The sequence below is a fragment of the Stegodyphus dumicola genome, chromosome 9, assembly GCF_044657685.1.
Source record: "Stegodyphus dumicola isolate Sdum_Otavi_A_Nest chromosome 9, ASM4465768v1".
NCBI classification, from domain to species: Eukaryota; Metazoa; Arthropoda; class Arachnida; order Araneae; family Eresidae; genus Stegodyphus; species Stegodyphus dumicola.
Genome location: NC_140776.1, coordinates 45,251,747 through 45,276,542, shown reverse-complemented (window position 1 = coordinate 45,276,542; position 24,796 = coordinate 45,251,747). Strand labels below are relative to the sequence as shown.

General features: G+C 32.6%; 1 protein-coding gene across 6 annotated transcripts in view; it reads right to left on the bottom strand.

The window, feature by feature from the left end:
- LOC118196702 (FHF complex subunit HOOK-interacting protein 1B-like) overlaps positions 1-24,796 on the bottom strand; it is a 113,350-nt gene that overhangs the window by 16,015 nt on the left and 72,539 nt on the right. For all 6 annotated transcript variants that reach the window (XM_035368156.2, XM_035368157.2, XM_085823398.1 and 3 more), the window contains 3 exons: positions 23,640-23,719; positions 16,945-18,373; positions 4,281-4,470 (listed from right to left, as the gene is read on the bottom strand). In XM_035368156.2, coding sequence (XP_035224047.1) covers positions 4,281-4,470; positions 16,945-18,373; positions 23,640-23,719 — 1,699 coding nt within the window. The remainder of the gene's footprint in view (positions 1-4,280; positions 4,471-16,944; positions 18,374-23,639; positions 23,720-24,796) is intronic.

The window sequence follows — 24,796 nt, the reverse complement described above, 5'->3', positions numbered from 1 at the left end:
GGGCTTCATTTCTAAAACTCGAGTGTCCAACTTTTACATAAATCAGCAGTAAAGAATTTAAACGTTTATCCATCAAATAAATATTTGTCAATACATTCCCAAAAATATTCCTCCAAAATGTTCATTCACATTCAAAATGGCAATTGTAAACAAACATACAAAAATGTCAGATGAGTAAAATTAAGGAAAAAAAAAAAAAAAAAACCTAAGGATTGTACAAGCCCTGTGATGGCTATTGTTGCAGATGAGACTCTTTTATTTGTAATATCACATGTGGGTATTTGCTATAGAATGTGTTCAATAGTGCATGTTTATCTGGGAAAATTGAAATGGGAAAAAAATATCTGGGAAAAATTTATTGAATCGTACAGTTGTAGTCTGTTGTTTTATTCAGTACACAATGGATGCTGACATTCAGCTTGTCTTATGTTATTCTGCCTAGCAGATTTCCTGCCCTTAAGGCTGTGTTCAGATGGGGGCATAAAGGGCATAAGTGGTTAAAGCCGAGCTGCGTTGCCAAAGCAACCAGCCTGTGCTACGTCACATAATCTGGTTTAAGGCTCATGGTACAAGGCTCAAGTTTTAAATTTTACAATGAGTTTGGGATAAGCGTCGACCAATCAGAGTGAAGCTAAAATGAAGTGGCTTTTTTAGATGATTTTGCTGTCACATCGAAGGCGACATTTTTTTAAATATGGAGCACATCGTATCCGAATGAGTTGTAATCGTATCTGAACGAAATAATGAGTTGATCTCGCAAGAAATCTACGACGATGACATGCATTTTTTAATTAGTTTTCAGAATAAATTGAAAATAATTGGACTATAAAATAATAAAGTTCTTAAGTGAAAGTTAAGCTCAGGATCATGCACGCTGTGTATGTCCTGTAGATGATTGATACCATCCATTATTTTTCATTTTATTATGAAAATTCTTTAAAAAAGGCATGCTTGCAAAAATTTTATTTTTTCTGTGTAAATTATTATTATTACTTTCTTTCTGTTTGTTATTTTTTATGAATTATTACTATCATTTTCTTCCTATTTAATTATTTTTGTAATTAAGAGTAAACTTATTGAAAAAGCTGGAAATATTGTACTGCTATTTGCTTCAAATGCTGATTTTCTTTCCAAACAAACTTCATGAATTAGTTTTACTAAAACATAAAATCAAGAATCTTTCCCCCCCCTTCTTAATAGTAAAAATATTACTTAAAAAAAAAAAAAAAAAAAAAAAAAAAAAAAAAAAAAAAAAGAAAAAGAAAAAAAAAAAAAAAGAAAAGAAAAATTATTTTCACTTATTTAAGAATAGTCACAACAGTCAATTCAATAGTATAAGCTTTGTATAAGTAATAAAAGATTAATCTTTTGAGATTAATCTTTTTTTATGAATTCCAAGAAGGCAAAAATGTAGTGAAATATCCTTAAAACAACAGTCTAGACAGTTTTGTCTCCTGTTGATGTTCTGTTTTTTAACTACGTTCTGCATGAAAGGAATTTACTTTTAATGAAACTGAATAGCACACATAATTCATAACATGGACTATAATTTAATGAATAGTATTTGTTATTATTATTAACTCTTTATTACTATCATTTGAATGGAATTTTGATCATTAAATTCATGTATTTCTCTGGTAGAAACTCCTGGATAAGGTATGAATGTTTATAATTTTGTTGTATTTGAAGACTTGGGTATCTAAAATTTGTCAATGTGAAATTACTTTTGAGATATTGGTTGTAAATAGAAATGACAGCATATGTTGAAATTAAACTCTTTTTAGTGCTTTAATATGCATATTTGCCAGTGAGTGAAGAACTGTCATAATCTGTCAGCAAATGAAGAATCATTAAAAGTATTGTAAAGAACGCTCCTGAACTCTTGAGAAAAACCTATGATGCTCTCGACCAGAGAGAACTTCGTTAGCGATCTCCTCACACTACGAGGACTGTAATTCATTTTAACACCTATTTTAAAGAACTGTGAATGGCAACGACTTAACTGAGAATTACGCATGCGTAAAGAGATGAGACTTCTGTTGAGACGCCTGTCAGAGAGAGTTTGGGAAGCTCCGCCAGCGAGCTGAGGTGTGGAGACTTTGTCGAGTGATGACGAGTACCATCTTCGTTAACGTCTCTGATTGTGTCACCAGCTCGGATATCTACTAAAGTTTTCTAAATGTATTAATGTTGTATCTGTGATATGTTGTGTTATTAAAAAGTGATGCATCACCAATACCAGTGTTGATTCCGTTTTCACTGAAGCATCCACAACGTCACAGTATTTTCTTCTGACAACACACGTGGAAGAAAGTTACATCTACGACATCTCACAGCAGAGCAGAGTTTAATTTGAATTACTCATATGATGTAAACATACCAGTTTGCAGAACTATGCACAAAAATTCCTGAAAGTTAGTGTTTACTATGTACTGTAGTCGAGTGTAAACCTCTTTTTTTTTTTTTTTTCCCAGAAAAAGCATATAAAATTCAGGGGTACGGCTTAGAAATGCAAATTATTAGAAATAGATGTATATACATCTGGCAACACAGCAAAATGTATTTAATGATTGAGCATAAAATACATTGTTGGGTGAATGTTTCATAGTATTGTACTAGTTGTGGTTGCTGGTGATGGTGACCAGTTGTGGGATACTAGTACTAATAATAATTGATAATGGTAGTGCAGCCAACTACTGTATTGATCGACAGTGACAGTGAATAAGGAGTGCTAAGCACAGAAACATGTTCCTTTTGATTGAAAATTAAAAGAAAATAATAATAATGTATGGTTAGTACTGTTTTCCGCTTAACTGCTTTCATACCTGCAAAATGGAAAAATGTTATATACAGGCTACCTGTCACTTATCCTCAAGATTTTTATTTTAACTAGGCATATTTAGAATATCGTCTTTCTCCTAAGAGAAATTATATATAAAAATTGAAGACGTTTTTATATATATAAGTATGCATGTGCATGTTTATCGTATAGAGAGTACTACAGTACAATACAGAAATATTTCATATTGCTCTGCACAGAAATATGTGCCAACCAAGTATTGATCTTTCCAAAAAAATATCTCTAGACCATTCTTTTTTTTTTTTTTTTTTTTTTTTATTACCTTCTTCTGTTGCCTCTTGGCTTATAAGAAAGGCATATAAAAGAGCATTCTGTTGAGCCAGTAAAACTTTGTAGTGAGCTGAAAAAGCCATGACACAAAATAACGAAAACAAGCAGAGTGAGTGCAGGAAATCAATCGAGCTACAAAACAGTGTGCGAAAGGTGTAGACACATCCACGCATGTGAAAATTTAGCTTCTCTCATTAGCCACAGCTTAGACACCCATCTCACAGGTGTGAACGGAACTCCCGTATTTTATGCCCTTGTGACTATGCCTCTATGCTCTTTATGCTGCCATCTGAACGCAGCTTAATGGCTCAAATTTGATTGGTAATTTTTACGACCAACACCAGTTCCAGTGTAAATGTTTTTCAGTAGTCTCTTTTATGGGAACATGTATGATATAAATTATAAACATGGCCAATTACTATTTTCAACTTACAGGAGTTCTGCATCCTTTCAACTATGTTTTTTATTCAAACCATTAATAGCAGATTTAAAACATAGTAAAATACTTATTTTAATATCTTGCAATAAAATATAGATCTTTTATATAGCTAATGTTCTCCAATTCTGCTGTTATATACATAATTTAAGGTATTTGTGCTAAGCTAGAATTTACTGCCATCATCAACTTCAAAAAGGATTACTATGTAGTAATGAATTACTCAGTTTGTATTACAGTCCAAAGTAAATTTGAAGTTACAGACAGAAAGTTTTCTTATTTAATTTATACTCAAAAACATTTCAATGCTGAAGTACATGCAGCATTAATATCTAAAACCTCTTGCCTTCAAACAGATGGATGCATGATTCTGTCCTCATAATCGAACCCATGGCATTTGTCTGAAAACTGAAATCTCTTATCAGGAAGTGATAGACAGATTCCTTTATTATGTTACATAGCTCATCATAATTATTTGCACAAATTTTCTTGATTTTACCAAGTGTGCTCATCTAAACTCATGAAATAAACCTTAAGGTTATAAATAACTTTTGCACACAAACTGATACACAACACATGCAAAGCCACTTAAACACATAAATACAAATTTTTTGAAAATTCCAAGAAGTTATGGAAATTTCTAGAAGCTTGCCCAAATTTGCCAAACAAACACACATTAAAAAATATCACTAAAATGTAAAAATAAATACGTACCTCTTTGTAATTCTGGAACGGTTGAGCAGCGGGCACGGGATAAAGAATCAGAATAAACACGGTTTCCAAGAGGAAGAGGCAGATGCTCTTCCCTAGAAAGTAGAAACTGTTTGCTTTGGTTCACAAGTTCTTCATAATTATCAACTGTGTATGAGTAGCTGTCAACTTTATGCTTTAATGATCCTAAAACCTAAAATTTAAAACTTATATTTACAAGAGCTTTCTTTCACATTATATCATCTAGTTTTGAGCTACTTATAACATTGTAATGATTTTCAGAAATTAATTATGAAACTGTTTAATATACACATGTAAATAACTTTCAAATTAAACAACCCAACTGCTACTATAGAAGATATGAAAAATATATATATCTGCTAAAAATAAATATTTTTATAAAATTATATTAGGTATTTTTTTCACTTTTTAAATGTAGAGAAGGTATATAACATTCCCATGTTAGACTAGATGTATACTGATCTAGTACCCCATAAAATATTTTGCTATTTCACCCAAACCATCCCTATAAATAATCCCTTCTGATAAACCATATTAAACTTTAAAAGAGCGCTCTTGGGCAATCATTAAAATATGACTTAATTTATCTATTTATGTGCATAAAACTGAGCCTTTTTTATGTTATATTGTTTGTTTACTTGCATAAAATTGAGCCTTTTTTATGCTACATTATTTGATTCTTGAAAGTTTAAAAATTAAAAATTTGAGCTCATTCGGAAATATGGATAACATTAACAAACTGTATGCAGGATGATAAAATTCTGTAACGCAATGACATAGTGATAAAACTGTGGAAAATTATTTGTATGAATTTTAAATTAAAATGGAGATTACACATCTTTCTCATTTTTATATCTTTTCAGAATGGTCCAATGAAAGACGTATAACCGTGCATTAATGTATTTTCTCTTTTAATGCAGAATGAATTTTTAAACGCATCATGATGAATACTGGGTCACAAAGTATTCTTTGGGACGAAATGCTATTCAAATACATATAATCAAATTTAAAAAAAATATATCAGGGTTGCCACTCAAACAGGAGAATGAAATTCCCTGACTTTTCCAGGTTTTCCAGGTGCGTTTCAAGAAAATTCCAGTCTATCCGTGTAATGTACGTTGGCTACGCTAAGAGGTAAATTATGGTATTACTTGTATTATGTAGAAAATTCACTTAATTATTCAATAAATCCCAGAGGACATTTATTCTTAATTATTCTTGGTATACTCTGTTTGATCATTTTGTTTACTTTTCCACTTAAGAAACTTAATAAAATTTAAGATATATACATTGGATAACAAATGTATGTTTTATTTAATTATTACTCATGATCATCACCAGTTCAACACGAGGCTAATCTGGTCCTTATAAATCACAACGCAATGCTAAATAGTTAGGTTAGATTTTAGGTAAATTTAATTTGTGTGAGGTATGTTCTTAAAAAGCACCTTAACACTTGAAAACACAAATATAATTATAATAGTTGTTGTTTTCTCCATTGAAGATTGAGATTAGAATCTTCCCAATCTGGAATAAAATAAGGCTTTTTTTGCAGACATTCTGCAGCTAAACGAAAGAAAGAAATCTATTTTAATAAATTGAGGTATTTTATATTTAGTTCGCAGCATACATAAGAAAAAATATGTGCATTAAATTTCGTGATGGTATGTCATCATACTGCTAGAATTAATTTCAAGATTATGCCAGAGAAAATTTCCTGAAATTTAGAAATATTATTTACTAATAATTAATAAATTTAGAGGGAAGAAGCATCATTAAATTTTACGAATAACATAAAAATAAAGATAATTACTTAAAAATTGAATTAGAATAATCAACGATATTTTAGCGAATATAGTTATATTACATGGTTAGCCTAGATGACAGATTACTATTTTTTATTTTACTGCAAAATGGCAAGGTATTTATTAAAAAGATTTTGCGGTAAAATTCTAGTATACGGTAAGGCTTTGGCACGATTTTGAAAATTGTCGCCAAGACCAAAATGACCCGTTTACTGCGCATCATCATGTCGCCAAATCCATACATGGAGATTATTTTAACCAAAAAACGTCTATGCAAAGAATCTCTAATTCTTTGGTCTATGTAAAGAAGAAAATTTTCCATACAAGTTAAATGCTATTACGCCGCTAGAATGCGGAGGGAAAATTTGCCAAGGGATTTGGCGACGGAACCTGGCGGCCAGAATTTCCCTCTCCGCGATGTGTACCGGAAATTGAGAAACGTGTTAAGAACAAACGTTCTTTGACAAAAAGAAAGCTACGAAAATCCGTTTTAAATTATTGCGAAAAATCCAAGAAGAAACGTTTTATCAAAGGACGTTTCTTCTTCGATTTTTCGCAATAATTTTAAAAACGGATTTTCGTAGTTCCCCCCCCCCTGAAAATTACTAACCTATGAATTAATTTACTTGCGCCAAAAAATATTTTCTTTTAATTTGGAGTTTAACTACTTGCACTAAGACTAAACTTCACGGTTGCGGTGCCGTGCGCTACAATATAGCAAGTGGTAAAGCGTCTCATTTACGCCGCTCTGCATCTGCGAGTGCAATCCAGAGCTGTAACTCGAGAAATACACAATCTCGTTGTTAGGCGACGTGTGCACCATGTTATTTTCATTTTTGCGATAAATGCTTATCGACGTGGTGTTCACGTCGCTCGCAGTTTGAGACAAAAGGCACGTCTTTTTAGCGCAAGTGGTTAAAGAAATTTTAAAGGATATTCATTTAATGAACTCTTGATAACGTGACCTTCGACACCGGTTTCCAGCTTTGGCGGCAGATATATCACGCATGCACAGCTGTTTCCCTCTATGATGGAACGGAACCACGTCTGTTGCAGAGAGGTTTTCCTTCTTTACAATACATATTCTTTGATTCTAACCTCCATGGTACCGTATACTAAGATTAAACCCATTTTGTTTTATACGAGAACATGTACTTTCTTTAGTTCATGCACTGCACATGCGATTCTCGAGAATACTGGAAACCAAAAGTTGCGGGAAAGTTGCTTTGCCTTTCTAAAAGGCAATCAAATTGGAGATGCGAAAATTGGCTCTATGCCAGCAGACACTCACGTGATAGGCAATTCGCCAAAAAAGTTATCTCTTCCGACGTCGGCGCAAAAATCGCTTTTTTGGCGGAATCATTGTATGAACTTCCCTGACTTTTCCAGATTTTGACAAAAATACTTAAATTCCCTGACTTTTCCCTGAATTTTTTGGTCAATTTTCGAATTCCCTGACTTTTCCCGGTTCTCCAGGTAGCGTGGCAACCCTGATATATATATGTAAGATAAAACATATGTGAATCAAAATTATAATTCAAACTAACGATAAAACATTAATTCTTCCTCTCTATTCTAAAACTCGTAATAACTTCTCTGCATTGCGTCATTGCTAGATCTTTCCTTTCCTCTCTTTTTTGCATGGCCTACGCAGAGCTAATGACATAATAACTGGAAACTGACACTACCATTGTAAACCAAAACTTTTCTCTTCGCGTGCTTCCATCTTGCATAACTACGCACTTCAGCTTTGCTCTCTATCTCAACAATATAAAAAATGTAAATCTTCTGTGGAAAGGCACGATTAGGGTGCCAGTGATCTGTGGCAACATAATGTCAATTGGAAATAAAAAAGGAATTAAAATAGCCTCAACTGCCAAGTTTTATTTACAAAGTCAACACGAAGCTACATTACATTAGCTTATGACGAAATCAGAATACTTCCTCTTCAATATAGGATAACTACGCATCAACAGTGCTCCATCTTTTCCTTGCTTTTATTATATAATATATAGCACAAAGTCTGTAATCCGGACTTGTCGGGACTTTGGTGATTCCAGATTATAGATCATCAATTAAAATCTGGTAAGATGGCATGCAGAAATGAAACCGTAATTTATGAAATAAAGAGCGATCTAAAGGGTATCAAAATTAAAAAAAAAAAAAAAAAAAAAAAAAAAAAACTTAATATTTGTTTACTTTATTAAACATTTCTTTCAATTTAAGTTGTTTAAGTTGCTTTGTTTTTTTGTGCTAATACTTTCTCTTTAATTCTATAAACAGACAAAATTTCTTGTTCAGTTACAAAGTTCCACTGTTCAAGTCCTATAATTGCTGTGTCGAGAATACCGACTAACTTGTCAATTGAAATACCTCTCTGTCACTTTCTTCACTATTGGAAGTGTGCATGGGTAAACGCTTTACCTGCATGTGTAAACGCATTACGCACATGCGTAAGTTTGTGGCTTTGAGGTCCGGATTATAGATCATTCTGGATAATGGATGTCTGAATTACGGACTTTGTACTGTATATGAATAAACATGCTTAAAGTACACAACGCGAATGAATAAACAAACATTTTTAAAATAACTATTTGAAGGACCAAGTTCCAACCAAGTAACTCAAATACTTAAAATAAAACTAAATTAAAAAAATAACAACCACTGTGATTAAAAAATATAATATAAAGTAGAAGCAAAGGAGAACCAATACTTTTTTTCTGCTCACGCAAAATTAAAGTGAAACATTACTGACCACAAACTGAATTACGTTCATATTAAGATAATATACTGTGCCTATTAATAAAATAAAAAAAAATTAATTTTACTTTCTTTTTAATTGCAATTAAACTTGGCCTTCTAAATCTAACTCCATCTTTATTTAAAAATATGTATGAAAATTGTGTAATGTTTTTTGTATTCTTTTTAGAAAGTGCAAAAACTGTGCCGAGATAAATTTTTGAATAAATTCTTAAATTTCATACCAAGACTTTAGGGAAAATTTGAATCATAGAATCGAAATATGGAAAAAAATTGTCCTATCATTTCAGAAAAGATTGATTTTGTGTCAAAATACGTATCGCGTTTCTGGGATAAGAAAAATGCCAGTTGAATTTCATCATCCAGAATGGAAGGTAAAATACTGTCCCTTCTTTTGGTCCTTTTTTTACCTTAAAATCTCAAAAAGAATGAAGGCATTTAATTAAATTAGAGTTAGATGCACTCTTCAATCTGACATTCATATTCTTAAATTTCCCAGTTAAAACTACCATCTCCTTAACCCTCTGAGCGGCAAGGGTTTTTGGATTTGTGATGAAGACCTGTAGTTATGCAGCATTTATTAGCTAAATGTATAACTATTTATTTTAGCCTCTATTTTCATAAACTTACATTCATCAAGATTAAATTTACATTATTAAAGAAAGTAAGAAAGCAAAATATCTTAAGCTAATATGTATCAAGTGACAAAAAATTTCATCACCGGATAAAGCCGGTCATGCCGCTCAGAGTTTTAAAGTGACTGTTACATGTTCGGTAGCTTTTCCATGCCCATACATAATCTTACTCAAATCTCTCTCACTTTTTTTTTTCTTTCTATACTATGGTTATTCATTTATTCAAATAGCTAGGCACTTACTGATTTGGCATTTGTTGGGGAATAACTGAACCTACTTGTTAGTTTACCATCTCACTATAAATAAACTATTAAGGGTAGCAACATTGGCCAAGGTATACCCAGTGTGAAAAATTCAAAACAGGAGAGACTACACAAATAATTAAGCCTCATACAAGAGTTGAAATACTAAATCTGATAATCAAATACTAAATAGAATGGTATGTATGCAATCTCTAACCATACACTAGCTACGTTGCATCACTTCTACTGTCCCAAACTAAAAGTTTAGTTCTAGGCATACAAAAATTTAAATTCTTTTAAGCCATTTTTGCTACCCTTAATAGTTTATTCCCTATTATGCTATTACCTTCTAGTGGCTAGCGCATCATGCAGCTACACCACAGGTCCGGGGTTCGATCCCTGAGCTGGGCAAGTTGACTCAGCTTTTCATCCCTCAGATGGGTCGATAAAATGAGCACCAAGTTCACTTGGGTACTAAACACCGGGAGTCCTGCGACAAGCTGACCACTTGCCCAGGGCATATGCTGATGCACCCAGGGGCGCAAGGTCAAGAAAGCAGATTTCGGGGCACTGCAGTCCGTGGCCCACTGGGCTGTTGCAACATTGAGTTTAGTTTTTATGCTATTACTTTCTACTACAGTCAAAAGTCGTTAATTCGGACACCCATAATCCGGACCTCAAAGCTAAAAACTTTCTGCGCATGCGCAGCGTTGACACATGTGCATAGGCGTTTACGCGTGTGCATAAGACCTTTACGACTGCCCATATGCGTGTGCGCAAGTGCAGAATACGTTTTTGCCTGCGTGTTAAATGTATAACGGACGGTGTAAGCTAAAATTATCTAATTATCTATTTCAGTTAATGTTAATGATTGCGTTGTTCCTTAATCTTCGAATTGGATCCCGCTTATTATTTTTTGCAGACTGTAAGAGCAATTTTATAAAAGTAAACTTGAACTTTCGATTATGTCAAACAGAATTTCTGATGCTGGAACTTCCAAAGGATCTACAAAACGAAAGTATGTTTCGATGTCCAACAAACAAAAAGTGGAATTGCTGCAAAAAATGGATAAAGACATGAAGAATGTGACAGAGAGGTTAGTGAAAACAAAAAAATTTGATTGACAAGTTAGTCGGTATTCTCGGCACAGCAATTAACGGGACTTGAACAGCGGAACTTTGTAACTGAACAAGAAATTATGTCTGTTTATAGAATTAAAGAGAAAGTATTATCACATAAAACGAAGCAACTTAAACAACTTACATTGAAAGAAATGTTTAATAAAGTAAACAAATAAATATTAAGCTTTTTTTTTTTTTTTTTTTTTTTTTTTTGTAAATTTTGATATCCTTTAGATCATAATTGTTCTTTATTTCATAAATTACGGTTTCACATTTTTAATTTTAGAATTTCTGCATGCCATCTTACGAGATTTAAACTGATGATCTATAATCCGGAAAAATCGATAATTTGGAATCGCCGAAGTCCCGACGAGTCCGGATTAACGACTTTTGACTGTATTTCCTTATTTTTTATTTAAATTACGAGTCCTGGAATCAATAAATTTCAGTTAACTGATATTTAGTTATTTACAAACTTTACTTGTTGTACAGAGGTAATTTGCACTATACTTGAGGTAGCCCAAATTGGACATTGCAAATTTACAAACCAGTGAAAGATAAATTTAGTTAATAACTACAATACTAATTTATTAATTATTTTTGAAAGACTGCTTAAAACAATTTAAAAAAGTTTCGGTAAAGAATGTTATAGCCTAATTTTTCAGATTCGAGCAAAACATATGAAAGTTTCATGCATTTAGTTTCCTAATAATGCAGAAGTGCGACTATATCAAAAAATCCAGATTAATTTTTTTATCATGAGAAATATTTACTTATATGATAAATCTTATTCTAAATTCTATGATTCTTTTATAATATAATTCTGATTAGATTACAAAAATTCAAAAAAAATTTTAATTTAAGAATTTTTTTACTTTATACTCTTTACTCAAAGAATCTTCATACATGATCGAAATTTTAAACACACTAAACACTACCATCTATACACATATAAATTGTTGTTTCTGGCCCCTATTATTTTTCTGATTAACATATCAAAAATTTTTCTTAATGTTATGTAATATATTTTCAAAACATATTTGTTTTTTAGACCATACTAATTTGTATTTATTTGGATATAAAAGGTCCATGACAATAAATATAATTGTATTGGACTATTGTACTTGTGAATTTGATTCGAAATTCCATGATTTTAGCTTTCCTTAAACACAATCCTAATCATGCTATAAATATTCAAATCTCAATCAAAATTTAAGAATAATTCTTTCCCTTATACTCTTTACCTACAGAATCTTCATGTATGATGTATATTTAAAGCTTTAACACACTTACACCAGCCCCCCTGGGAGGGGGGAAAGTTGTTTTTGGTCACTATCATTCTTCTGATTAACATATTATGAATGTTTCCTAATGTTATGTGAATAAGTATAAAACATAATGTTACATCTGTTTTTCAGACCATAACAGTTTGTATTTATTTGGATACATAATATGCATGATTACAGAAAATTCTATTGAACTGCTATATTTTCTTGAATACAGGTATGGACTTTTTTTTTTTTTTTTTTTTTTTTTGACTTATTAGAATATCTACCTAGTATTGGTATTTGGCTGTTCAAATCATTAAAATATCAGATGTTGTAATCACATGCACATTTGGTTTGCTGTACTAAAATTTAGTTACTGAGTGAATTTTGAAAGTGCCCAGATATATATTATGCCTTATATAAATGGGGGGGGGGTAAATGAAATTTTGGGAGAGCATTCTACCTTAAGACCCATATTTACATCATGTCTTATGAACAAGGGGGAGGGAGAATAATGAAATTACGAGACAGCATTCTATATGAAAAAGGAGGATGACTTCCCTCGGCCTCGGAAAAGCAGCGCAGCATAAACTGCCCATTCCCAGCAACAACATAGTGATTCATTCAAGAATGTAGTAAAGGCTTTTATTAAATCAGTGAGGAGAAAGACAATACTGGCCACCAAATTTTTATGTACCAGAGCACCCCCTAAAACCATTACTTCATTCAATTATACACAGAATTTGTTTTTAGAATACACGCGGTAAAATCCGAATGTATGTCACAATATCCAAACTTAGAAAACACGTTATCCATTCATCAATATGGCTTTAATTCTGTTACAGACCCATGCTGCCAAATAGTTACCATTTCTTAAAATATGATAATCATAAAGGGGGAATAACCCTATTTGAAAGAAAGTAACTTATAAATTTATGAACCAGTCAGAATTATAATACATTACATTATGACTTATTATAAGAGCTGGAGATATTCTACTAAGCAGGGACATTCAAAATAAAAACTTATTTGACATCAGAAAAATCCTGAACAATTTACATGTTTTGTGGACATAGAAGAATTACATGATACATCTTCTAGTTCTGTAACTTGAATGCTTGAATATTTACATTTTAAAAAAGAAGAATTTACTGCATAAGAATTTTAATTACACTCAAGCCCCACTATCATGAACCCAAATTTTTTGCCAAGCAGCATGATTTAGTGTCAATTACGGATAAGTATGATGTTAAAACATACTCATAAAATTTTCGCTTTTGTTTGATAGAATCCCAATTGATTCTTGTTTTAATGAACAACGATATAAATTGAATGTTACTGCAGTATATTTTTCTTTGCACTTCGAGGAGAAAAAAAATGAGTTTGAGGGCTGTAGAATCACATTTGTGACTGCACTCCTGTTCATTTACAGATGGTTAAGACAATGTCTGTCAAATGGAGAAACGAAAAGCTAGATATCTGACAAAACAGTAACAGACTGCAACGGAAGCAGTAAGTTAGTACTCGTATGTTCTAAGCAGACATCCTGGCAAAACTGGAGGACCTAACTAAATAATCCATTTTATGAAGCACAAATGAGTCAAACACTTCCACTGCAGTGGCTATTTGGCGGACTGGGCAGAGGCTGATGAATGCTTTATTGTAAAGAGTTGCAGATAGAAAAACAGCTCAAAATTACACAGGAATAACTAGTGCAATTTTGGTAAGATCTCTCCAACTTTCATTGTTAATGGGATAATATGCACGTAGTAAACAAACCTTTTGGCCCTATTCAGTTTCTTACACACTTAGAGCTATTTTATATTGTTATAGTGAACTCAAAATGCATGAAAATTGCATACAATGAACTGCATGGATATTTTCAACTAAAACATATTTCATATTTTTTTTCAGAATTTCTACAAGTTTTAATGAAAAAAATTACTAACAATTAATATAATATTTCTCATTCCATCCATAAAGAAAATCATATTTAGGTTATTTTTCTTTTATCTCTACCCCCCATTTTTCTTTGTGATCTAAACTAAGACTATAACAACTTAACTTAAAGAGACAACACATAACATAGCTTAACGAGACAGGAGTGGCATTGAACTTTAGGTGAATAAAAGATGCAATAAACATAGCTTAATGACACCACATGATACATATGCCTACTGAACCAAAATATATGAATAGGTCTCTTATTCTATTCAAATATTTTGTTTGAGCTGCCACACAGAGCTCTATTAATGATGCTATGATGGAAATTTTGAAATTTTTGCCATTCATGTAAAGAGGAAGCAGCGAATTTTATGTTTTTCTGATTTTTAAGTTAATTCTTCTTTTAGAGAATGAAAGGTTTTGATTCATATCCTTTGTTTTGTTTGAGAATAAATGCTCTCTAAGTTCTATTCCCAAACTGGGATTTTGCATTCTTTAGGTTTTGCAAGACATATTTTTTTTCTAAAGGTCATTATATCTTTGTGATGCAACCATACATATTTTGGAGGAAATGACTGTGTTCTCAATTAGACAGTGGGTAAGACACGTAAGTGATGAAATTATTTTCCATTATTATGATGAATTATTTTTCCAAAATTCTCACTTATTCTTTGACCAAATTCTTTGCATTCTGTTTCTGCGTAACACATTCAGCTGCATGGTGAGCTGTAAAGTTTCTGCACTGAAGATAGTGTAACATTATTTGGGGGAGGGAACGCAATCAAATCAATATCTGCCTGAAATATAATTAATCCAAATCTACAGCTGGTATTACAAAAAAATAATAACTCTTAGACCAACGAGACTAGCTTTGTAAAGACTGATCAATATATTTAATAACTGCTCATAGTAATATTTGCAATCAAAGGATATTTATTGCATTAATTTTTATTTAAATTAGATTTATTACTCGGTTCTTTTGGTACATGTGAAAATTAGGTTTATCTTTTTTTTTTTATTTATCAATCAATTTTTACATGTTTTTGTGAGATAATCTATTTTTCTTATGGAACAGATATAGCAAACCAAACTTCATGTCACTTAAAGTCCACTACAGAATGGTTGAACTATATGCAAATCAATTCCTTGAAAAATGGAAGAAAATTTTCTACTGTGACTAAAAATAACTTCAATGAATGTGAAAACTTTTGCGGAAATACGAAATATTGTTACGAAATGTACAGGCGCGGTAAGATGGCTTCCCCCAGAAAGCAGTTTTAGGGTTGCCATAAAATGGCAAGGGACGACAGGGTTGCCACATTTGGCGATATACCATGGACGGATGGAGAACCTTTTGGAACGAATTCTTACTGGTTTAGCCCAGAATTTTCTCCAACACCAGTCAAAAGCTATATAAACCCTGATGGTCTGCAATCAAAGAGAGGGTGAGTCAGAGTGCCTCGTCATGAGTGCGAGATAGTATCGAGTTGGTGTCTTGTCTAGCGAGTCAATCGAGTTGACAGCCGGGCAGCGAGTGCCAAGTGGGTCGTCTAAGTGCACCGAAAGAGTCTCGTAGTGTATCACGGTTAGTGCATCATTGAGAGAGAGAGAGTTGAGCTCCAGGACCGACTGAACCGAAGAGTCGGGAGCTGTGCTCTGTGTGTCGTTGAGTGCATCGCGAGTTGTAGCCTGGAGAGTCTCGAGAGTATGTGGTGTTCCGAGGACGACCAAGCAGAGTCAGGAGCTGTACTTTGGTGCTTTGCAGTGAAGCTGTCTCCACCATGTTAGCCTGATAACCTGGAGGCTGTGTCACTGATTGTGCCAGCGTGTTTATAGTAGTTTATCGACGACTGTAAAACGTGTTTTGGAGCTGTCCTGACAATACTGGCCAATAAAGTATGTTTCGATACTTCATCAAGTAGTATTATCATTATTAACTCAAAATCCTCACGAACCCCGTACGAACGTGAAGGAAGAAAATAATGTAACAATATAAATTCCCTAGAATAGTTAATTTGAAAACAGATAAAAACTATTTCAGTGAATTACCATTTTTAAAAACTATACAAGAAATAAATAATTTTGCTTGCATGGAAAGAAGGAAAAAGATTTTTTAAAATTTAAACAATAACTAATTCAATTAACAGTAAAGATAATTTTCCCCAAAACATTCATACACTTGATTCGTTCCATTTTCATTGTCCCTGCAATTTCTTCCAAAACAATATATATATATATTTAAGTTTCAGTAACAAACTTTACCAACAATTTGTTATTGGTTCAGAGCAGTCATTATCATTTAATTATAATTGAAATTTAATGATTTTAATAAGCATTAAAAATGCTCAATCTTAAAAAGAGACTGGACAGTGGGATGGGTGCTTTTTTTAAAAAAAAGGAAGTTTTTGATTCTGATGTCCTTTAAAAAAATATTAATAATAATTATCAGCCTGTGTTTAAAAGAATGCTTTACTTCATTTCTCTCATTTTATAATACACAATGGTCTGAGACATTAAAAAATCTCAAATGATAAAAATTGTTTGCTAATAAAGTTCTGATAATTTATTTGCTGGAGAATATTGGTTTAATTTATACACTTATAATAAAACCCCTATGTAAAATTTCATACAACCACATATAAATTTCTTTAAGATTTCAATTTGAAACAAACCAGCTTTTACTTTTTTCTTATGCATAAATTATAACCTCAGAGAAGGAATGCATGCCTTGCAAAATATTAAAATTTTGAATTTATGCATTTATTAAACTCAAAACTTTTGAAGAATTCAACTATATTCTTAATTTTTGATGTTTTGTATTTTTATATAAGCAATGCATATTTTCCCACATTTCTCAAGAAACATACTCACCTGAAGTAAGGAACGAACAGTTGGTTGAAAAACTAAGGATGGATTAAGCAAGAAGGATCTCAAAAGTGGTTGTGGATAACATGCAAGACGTGAAATTAACCCTGTGAGATGTAAGTTGGTGTACAGGTCATTCTGCATCATCATTTCTAGTCTAGTGAGAATAATACTCAAGAATGGGCCAATATTTGGTGTACTAAAAGCCTCCCAACTACTAGGAGAGGCTGGACTATTACTACTTTTTGTGCTAGTATCAGAAACTGAAGTTGAATTTGGCTTTAAGTCACTCTTTGCAGCACATGGAGGTATGGATATGAACAATGAATCTTTATGATCACTACATTTGGCACTACTGAGTACAAATGGAGATACGTCACAATCCTTTTCAGAAACGCAACTATCGCGAGACTCAAACACACCTGAATCTGCATTTGAACATTCATCTTTCAAATAAATTGTCTCTGTTAAACATATTTGACTTTTTGAATCCTGTCCACAATCCTCCTCCATCTCATTTAAATAACCATCTATTGTTTGAAGACTATCATCTAAATTGTCACTTGAGGATGGTGTTTCAGTCAAGCAAACTAAGCTCCAAAACGTTCTTTCATCATCTGCATTTACTATTTGATGAAGAATATCACTACTCATTACTTTATTGTTGCAACTATTCAGCATTGATATCACAGAATTTTCACCCAAGGACATAGTTTCCATAGCAGATGATCTGTCCTGCAGTTTCTGTCTAAAAGAGTCTTGATGAACAGCTAAATTAGCTGATGACAACTCAAGAATACTATCTGTATCACTAATTTTTTGAAGTAATTGTACCTCAGAATTCTTTTTTTGCTCATTATTTGCAGATTCATAGTCAGAAATTTTCAATCTACTAATTTGTACACAATTGTTATGACTAAAAACTTCATTCTCTTTACTTTGGACTAAGCTGCTGATAGCATTTGGAGGCGGATCAAGTCCATCGTATGATGCAGACCAACATCTACAAGCGAGGGTGCAAGTTTTAACATTTCTGTGAGCTTCTCGTAAATAATCCATATAACTGGATGGCTGTATTTCAGAAATATTTGCATAAAAATCTGTTCCGAATTTTAGCATCTGTGACTGCAGTCGTTCTACTTCTCCAAAAGCAAAACTAGAAGTGGACGGTGAGCGTTGGTGGCGCTTCAGTCGCAAACTACCTCCACGACTGCCAGGAGGCATGTTCTGCAAACTGCTAAACCCAGAAGTAAATGGCAAAGATGACACAGGAGTGCTTTGGCTGGTTGTAAGGCTGCTACCATTTCCATTACTATGCAGAACTGATGATGCAGGTATGAGAGATAAAAATTTATCTGCAGCTTGATTGTAGAGATCCAGATCTCTTACTCTGCTACGTTGACTCACCATAACATGAGTACATGGAATAAGATACCTGCAAATACATTTATATACATAATAATTTTTAATGATAAACTTAAAAATATTTTTTAAATGAAATATCAAGGAGGTTTTTGAAGATAAACAAAATAAAATGCTATCCTCTACAACAAAACACAGTTCCAAATATTTTTTATAGGGAAAAAAAAAAAGTTTTTCAAAGTTCAATGACAAAAATGCAAACACAAGCAGGTAATAAAGAAAAATCTAACATATTTTGCAGCTTTTTGTACTATCCTCCCCTTCTTGAATTTTGTGAGAATATATTTAAATGCACACAGTCAAAACGAATTTGTAGGAATTTTCCCCCCTTATGTTTCATCTTTTTTGCGTACATATATATAATACTTTAAGCCCTTTTTAATTTTAGGGTTACATTAAATTTTAAATATTTCAACATTATTTCAGATAATTTTTTGATTAAATCATAAAGCTTTTAAAAGTTATTTATTTATGATCTCATTTTGACCAATAATTTAAGCAATGCAGACTTATTGGATTACAATGTGAACTTATTCAATGCTTATAATTTAAAGTCTTTCATTATTAAACATTAAGAAAACAGAATCAGATGGAATTCTAATACTGATATCTGCTAGCTGATGTGTTCTGTGGCAATCTGACAACAGCTGAAATTGTTCACTGAGGGTTTCCACCCCATAAAGCTTAACAATACTTCTAAAAGTCCTTTCAGTGAGTAAACATTTATATAAGCTGCACGCCAAGTGTACATTCCTAGTAAAATGAAATATCATACTGGTTCAAATATAAGGTAGATTCACATATATGAATCATCCTACCATTTTCAAAGATGTTTTCAAATAAATAAATAAAAAATGGCTTATATATCCAATTGCCTGAAGTATATAAGCTTTATTTATTTGTAAGTACTTTATGAGGAAGTTAAAAAATAATCTAAACAGCATATTTTGAGGAGAACCACATTAAATACTTTTCTTTTAATGGAAAAAGGCCCACCAGCGGCCGAGCGGTAAAGTCGCTGAACACTGGTAGTTCGGTCCGAGGTTCGAATCCCGCGAACGGGCTGGCTGCATGGGCGTTTTCGTGGTTTTCCCCATGTGTAACGTGTATACGAGCCAGTTTCCCTTAGAAAGTCCTCCACGAAAGGCATCCCTCCCCTTAGGCAGATAGCCCTCGTGTGCTTTGCCATAATTAAATACACACACACACATTTAATGGAAAAATTAAAGACTACATCTTTACACACTTTTATACAATATTATGATGTCTAGAAAAACCAGCAGATACAATTTTCAGAAAGTCTAAACCAATATTTTTACATATAAATATTTTTAAATGTATGATACATAAATGTACGAGGCACATCCAGAAAGTAAGTTTCCCAATGTTTTCCCCTTTAAAGTAAAAGTAATTAGCTGTGTTAACTGTACATGTGTAACAGATCTATGACGTATCAATCATATGCCAGCCGAACAGGTCCCACCTCAAGCCAGTAGCATGGTAGCAATGGTCCGAAATGGAAGCTCTTATTCCTTTTCCTGCCGCCTGCAAGGTTTGGTCAGTGATAATGCAAAAAGCATTGCACCAATTGAAATTCATCGTCAGCTCTGTCAGGTCTATGGGCCGAAAATAATGAGTAAGCAGATGGTGCGTTGCCGGTGTAGGCAGTTTTTAGAAGGTCGTCAAAAGGCCAATATTGAAGAGTGCAGTGGGCGACCATCCCTCATCAATGATGATCTTGGTGAGCTTGTGCGGCAGCACATGGTGGAGAACCGTCGCTTCACGATTACGGAGCTAAGCAGCCATTTTCCGCAGATATCATGATCCTTGTTGCATGAGATTGTCATTAAGCACCTGTTCAAAAAATTGTGTGCCAGGTAGGTGCCAAAAAACCTGACATTCGAACACAAAATTGAACTCTTGGGAGCAGCATTGACATTTCTGCAATGGTATCATGATGATGGCAACGAGTTCCTCGTCAGGATCGTCACAGGCGATGAGACTTGGATTTCACACTTCACCCCGGAAACCAAGCAGCAGTTAATGCATTGGCAGCATAATAGATCTCCGGTCAGGACGAAATTCAAACAGATGCTGTCGGTGCAGAAAGTGATGTGCATGAAGGGCATTCCGCTCATTGAATTCCTTCCACGTTATGAAACAGTAAACGCTGACCGTTACTGTGAAACACTGTGGAAATTGCAAGGTGCCATTCAAAACAAGAGGCGTGGAATGCTTACTACAGGTGATGTGCTCCTACATAACAATGCTCACCCACATACGGCTCGACGCACAGCAGCTGTTTTGACAGAATTTGGCTGGGAGTTGTTTGATCATCCACCCTACTGCCCTGATCTTGCTCCCAGCGATTTTCACATTTTCTTGCATCTCAAGAAATTCCAGTCCTCTGGTGAGCATTTTGGCAACGACGAAGAGCTGAAGATGTCTGTCACACGCTGGTTCTATTCACAGGCGGCAGAGTTCTACAACAGAGGGATACAAAAGTTGATCCCACAATATGACAAGTGTCTCAATTCTGGTGGTGGCTATGTTGAAAAATTAGCTGAACCACTGTTGTACTTGTTGCTAATAAATATGTTGCTGAAAGAGTGATTTCTTTTTGTTTTTTTTTTTTTTTTTTAAATAGGGATACTTACTTTCTGGATGCCCTACGTATATATAAGCAGTCAGTTCATGCACAATTTAATAATTGTACAACCTCTATGTAGAGATCCATTTCCATAAAACTCCACAAAAGAAAGTTCCATCCGATTTCTCACTAAACTAATATTACTGTCCTTTTAATTAAATGAAAACGTGATCAACGAAAGCATTATAACTGTCAAATTCATTCAAATGAGCAAAATATATCATTTGGAATAAGTGGAATGCATGAAAGAATAAAAGTTATCTTATTACTGATCAGATATTATTTCCCGAACATGTATCCCATACATGCATTTCTTATGAATGTCTTTCACAGCTGACTGCCCCATCCATGCATTGTTGAAAAATAAGCTTAGGAGACATGCAACACAAATTAGCATTTTAAGCTGACACATTTTTTAAAGACTACTAGATGGTTCCCTGTGCCCATTACTTTTGAACTGAATGCAGTTTTAGGATTCTGACCTTCAGTTTGTTCATATTCTACTCATCTGCATGTTAAATAATTTTGCTAATCAACTGTTGTAAGGGAGGAGAGAAAGCACAATGTGAACAAACAGAACTTGGTTTTTTAACATGGCATGTAATTAAAAACATTCACATTTCTGATATCCCTGAGAATCCTTTTTTAAGCTACTGCGTAGGGTCTTTTAAGGTTACTATGTGAGGTTCCATTACCCTTTGAGTTGCTTTCGGATATATTTCAGGTTACTTCCCTTTTTTTTTTATTTGTTTTATTATGAATTTATTAAGGCAAGAAAGTGTTACTTATCACAAGAAGAATATACTTGCATGGTTAATGAGCCAAGTCCATGGGCAAGTGAATAAGCCTACAGAACCTTGATCATCTGATCTGGAGTCAAGTAATAGTGTACAGCCAAGCTGCACAGGAATTTTCGTCAATTTCTTGATGAAGAAAAGAGAGTAGTCATTACAAAAAAAAAAAAGCTTCTCTAATATATGAACACTTAGCAGCCTATCTGGCTTAACCAATTGAAATGATATTTCAGATATTGTTATTTGAGATAAATGCTTGAAATTGTGATGATTCAAAACAATAGATCTCTCACAATTACGGTAGTAGAGAAAGATTTCGAAATTTTCAAAAGGCAACACCGCCCTCTCTCTCTCTCTTTTTTTTTTTTTACTGTGAAAATTGATCAGCGCACTGAAAAACCATAAACGGTGTTAGAATGATACACATATGATGATCATTAAACATTATAATTATTATTATTTGGATATACAAATAAGACTTATGGAATGCATGGTTGAAGTTGATAGAAAGCCATCTTTAAATACAAGAGTTAAAAAAAACTGCTTGGGCCAAAATATTAACATCTTGAAAAATCTTTTCCATCATGTGTGATAATTTTCTACAGACAGACAAGGTCTTTCTTGTTACTGAACAGACCCATGAATCTTGAGCCCAGATTTTCATTAATCAGGCTTTGCAGAATAAAGATGTAATAATGTGATAAAAAACAGAAAATAAAGTAGATTTATTATTTCATTAATTCTGAATACTTAAAAGATTGCACTAATCCAAATTTTATTAAAAATCATTTAATGAGCTAGAAAAATTGTTTGAGATTAGTGACAGAATTACATAAATTAAAATGAAACTAAATTTAATATGTTAATCCAATCAAAATATTACTGCAAGATAAAATTCAGCCTTAGACTGATAGTCTTTTAGAGAAAAACTATGCATTTCAAATGAAAAATAATACAAACCCTTCTTAATTATGTGTCATTCGCAAACGAAAACTGCACCATCTGCCAAAAGTATATATTCAAAAACAATAAAAATAAGTAAACATAAAAAGGAAGCTATCATACTTCTTTTTATACGAATGCTCCATTTTATTCATTCATTTATTTAACTCAGATGTTACGTTCTGAGTTAGTTTAAGATTATCTATAAACATTAAAAAAAAAATTAAATATATATGTTATTTAAAAAAATTAACTCAAATTTACTCTTCTCCATAATGTTACTGTAAAATAGCATTATGATGAAGACAGAGTATTAAGCATTACTTTTAACATAAGAATTATGCAAGAAACTCAAGCTTGTTAAAAAGTTTTTCCAATGAAAACAGCATTCAAATCAAAGCACATTAACCATCAAAGTAGTGTGTGTTTAATGAGCCCATAACAAATAAATACTTATTATAACTTATTAAAATAGACTATTAATGGTTAATTTTTATCTGACTTATTTTAATTTTTATCTGGCCATTTCTTATCTTTTATCATTAGTTAGAAAGGATGTTTTTAGCAGTTAAAAAAACACAAACCAGTATATAAGGAATTGTCACTTTCCACCGTTTGTGCACCTGTGCTGTAACAGATAACATGTACAGCCCAGTCTTTATACAATATAAATAATTATTACTTGTGCTCTTGTGGTGCAATTGGACACTGAGCAATTGAAAGATTTTGAATCCTGGCAAGGGCATAGTTAATTTTTCCTGTTTTTCATGCCGAGGAAAAAATTCATAGCTTCTAAAAATTATTGGACTATTCAATTAACATAAGGATAATTACAATATAAATATTAATCTTAGTACATGAATTTTATGAAAGAAATTTGTAAAATTACTGACCTGAAAACTAACTCAAATAAAACATCTTCACAATTTAAATCTAATAATGTTCTAAAGAGAGACATAGTCACTAGGCACAGCTAGAAAAATAAAGAAATTTATTAATTAAACAGGAAATTAACATAAATAACAATAATGTACAAAGCATTACAGTTACGAATACAGTCATTCCTAAGTCTATATATGTAATTCATGGTTTAAACATATTTCAAAATTCAAAGCAGAAACAATTTGAGGTTCATTATCTTCTATATAAAAATCACATTATAAAATTTCTTATAATATATATTGTTGCGTGCGTATGGGTTCGTTTGAATTGAATGCACAAGTCTGATGAAAAATGGACAAAATTTTATTATCATCACAATAAAAATGCTTAAATTCCATCAGATATTCTTTCAGTATTAAAATAGCTCACAGTAGTTATCTTTCAACTACTCAAAAGTTCAACAAAAGTTAATTCAAAACAGCTAAAAGAAAGCTAATCCGCGAATTCGCTACAATCAACAAGAGCAGTTTTCTAAACAAAACTCTTAAAACAACAAGCTAACTAAAATCACTGACTAACTGAATTGAGAGGTTTTCCTCCTTTTTATAAGATTTTTAAATTGCGCGAGAGAACTTTCTGAAACTTTCTCGAAATCAAAAAGAGATATTTATTTATTTAATGTTAAATGCACTTGCTCTTGTATTTTCAATTTTCCGGCTTAGCTTTCTTTTAATATTCGTCCTGCACTGCACTGCGCAGGAAATAAAACAATTTAATTTACAATTCAACTAACATTAGCTATTTAAATACCAAATTCGTAACAATATTAATTTACCAATTCAACTTTATTTGCTAAACTAAAAGTTCAACTATTGAAAGTTCAAACATTCCCTTATCAAATAAAATTATACAACTTAATATATTTTTCTTTAGTAGGCACTACAAAGATGAGAAAGCTCTAAAAAATAAGGCAGAAAATTCAACATAATTTATATACATGCAGGGTGCACAGTAAAGTCCTTAAATCCCAATATAACTTTTGAAAGTAGAAAGAAAGCTCGAGTTGTGGAGATTGTGTCTATCAAGTAAAGTGATTATGCTCTACTACAAAAGATCAACTACAGTATTACTACAGATCAACAGGTGTGTATATGTGTGCAGCATGGTT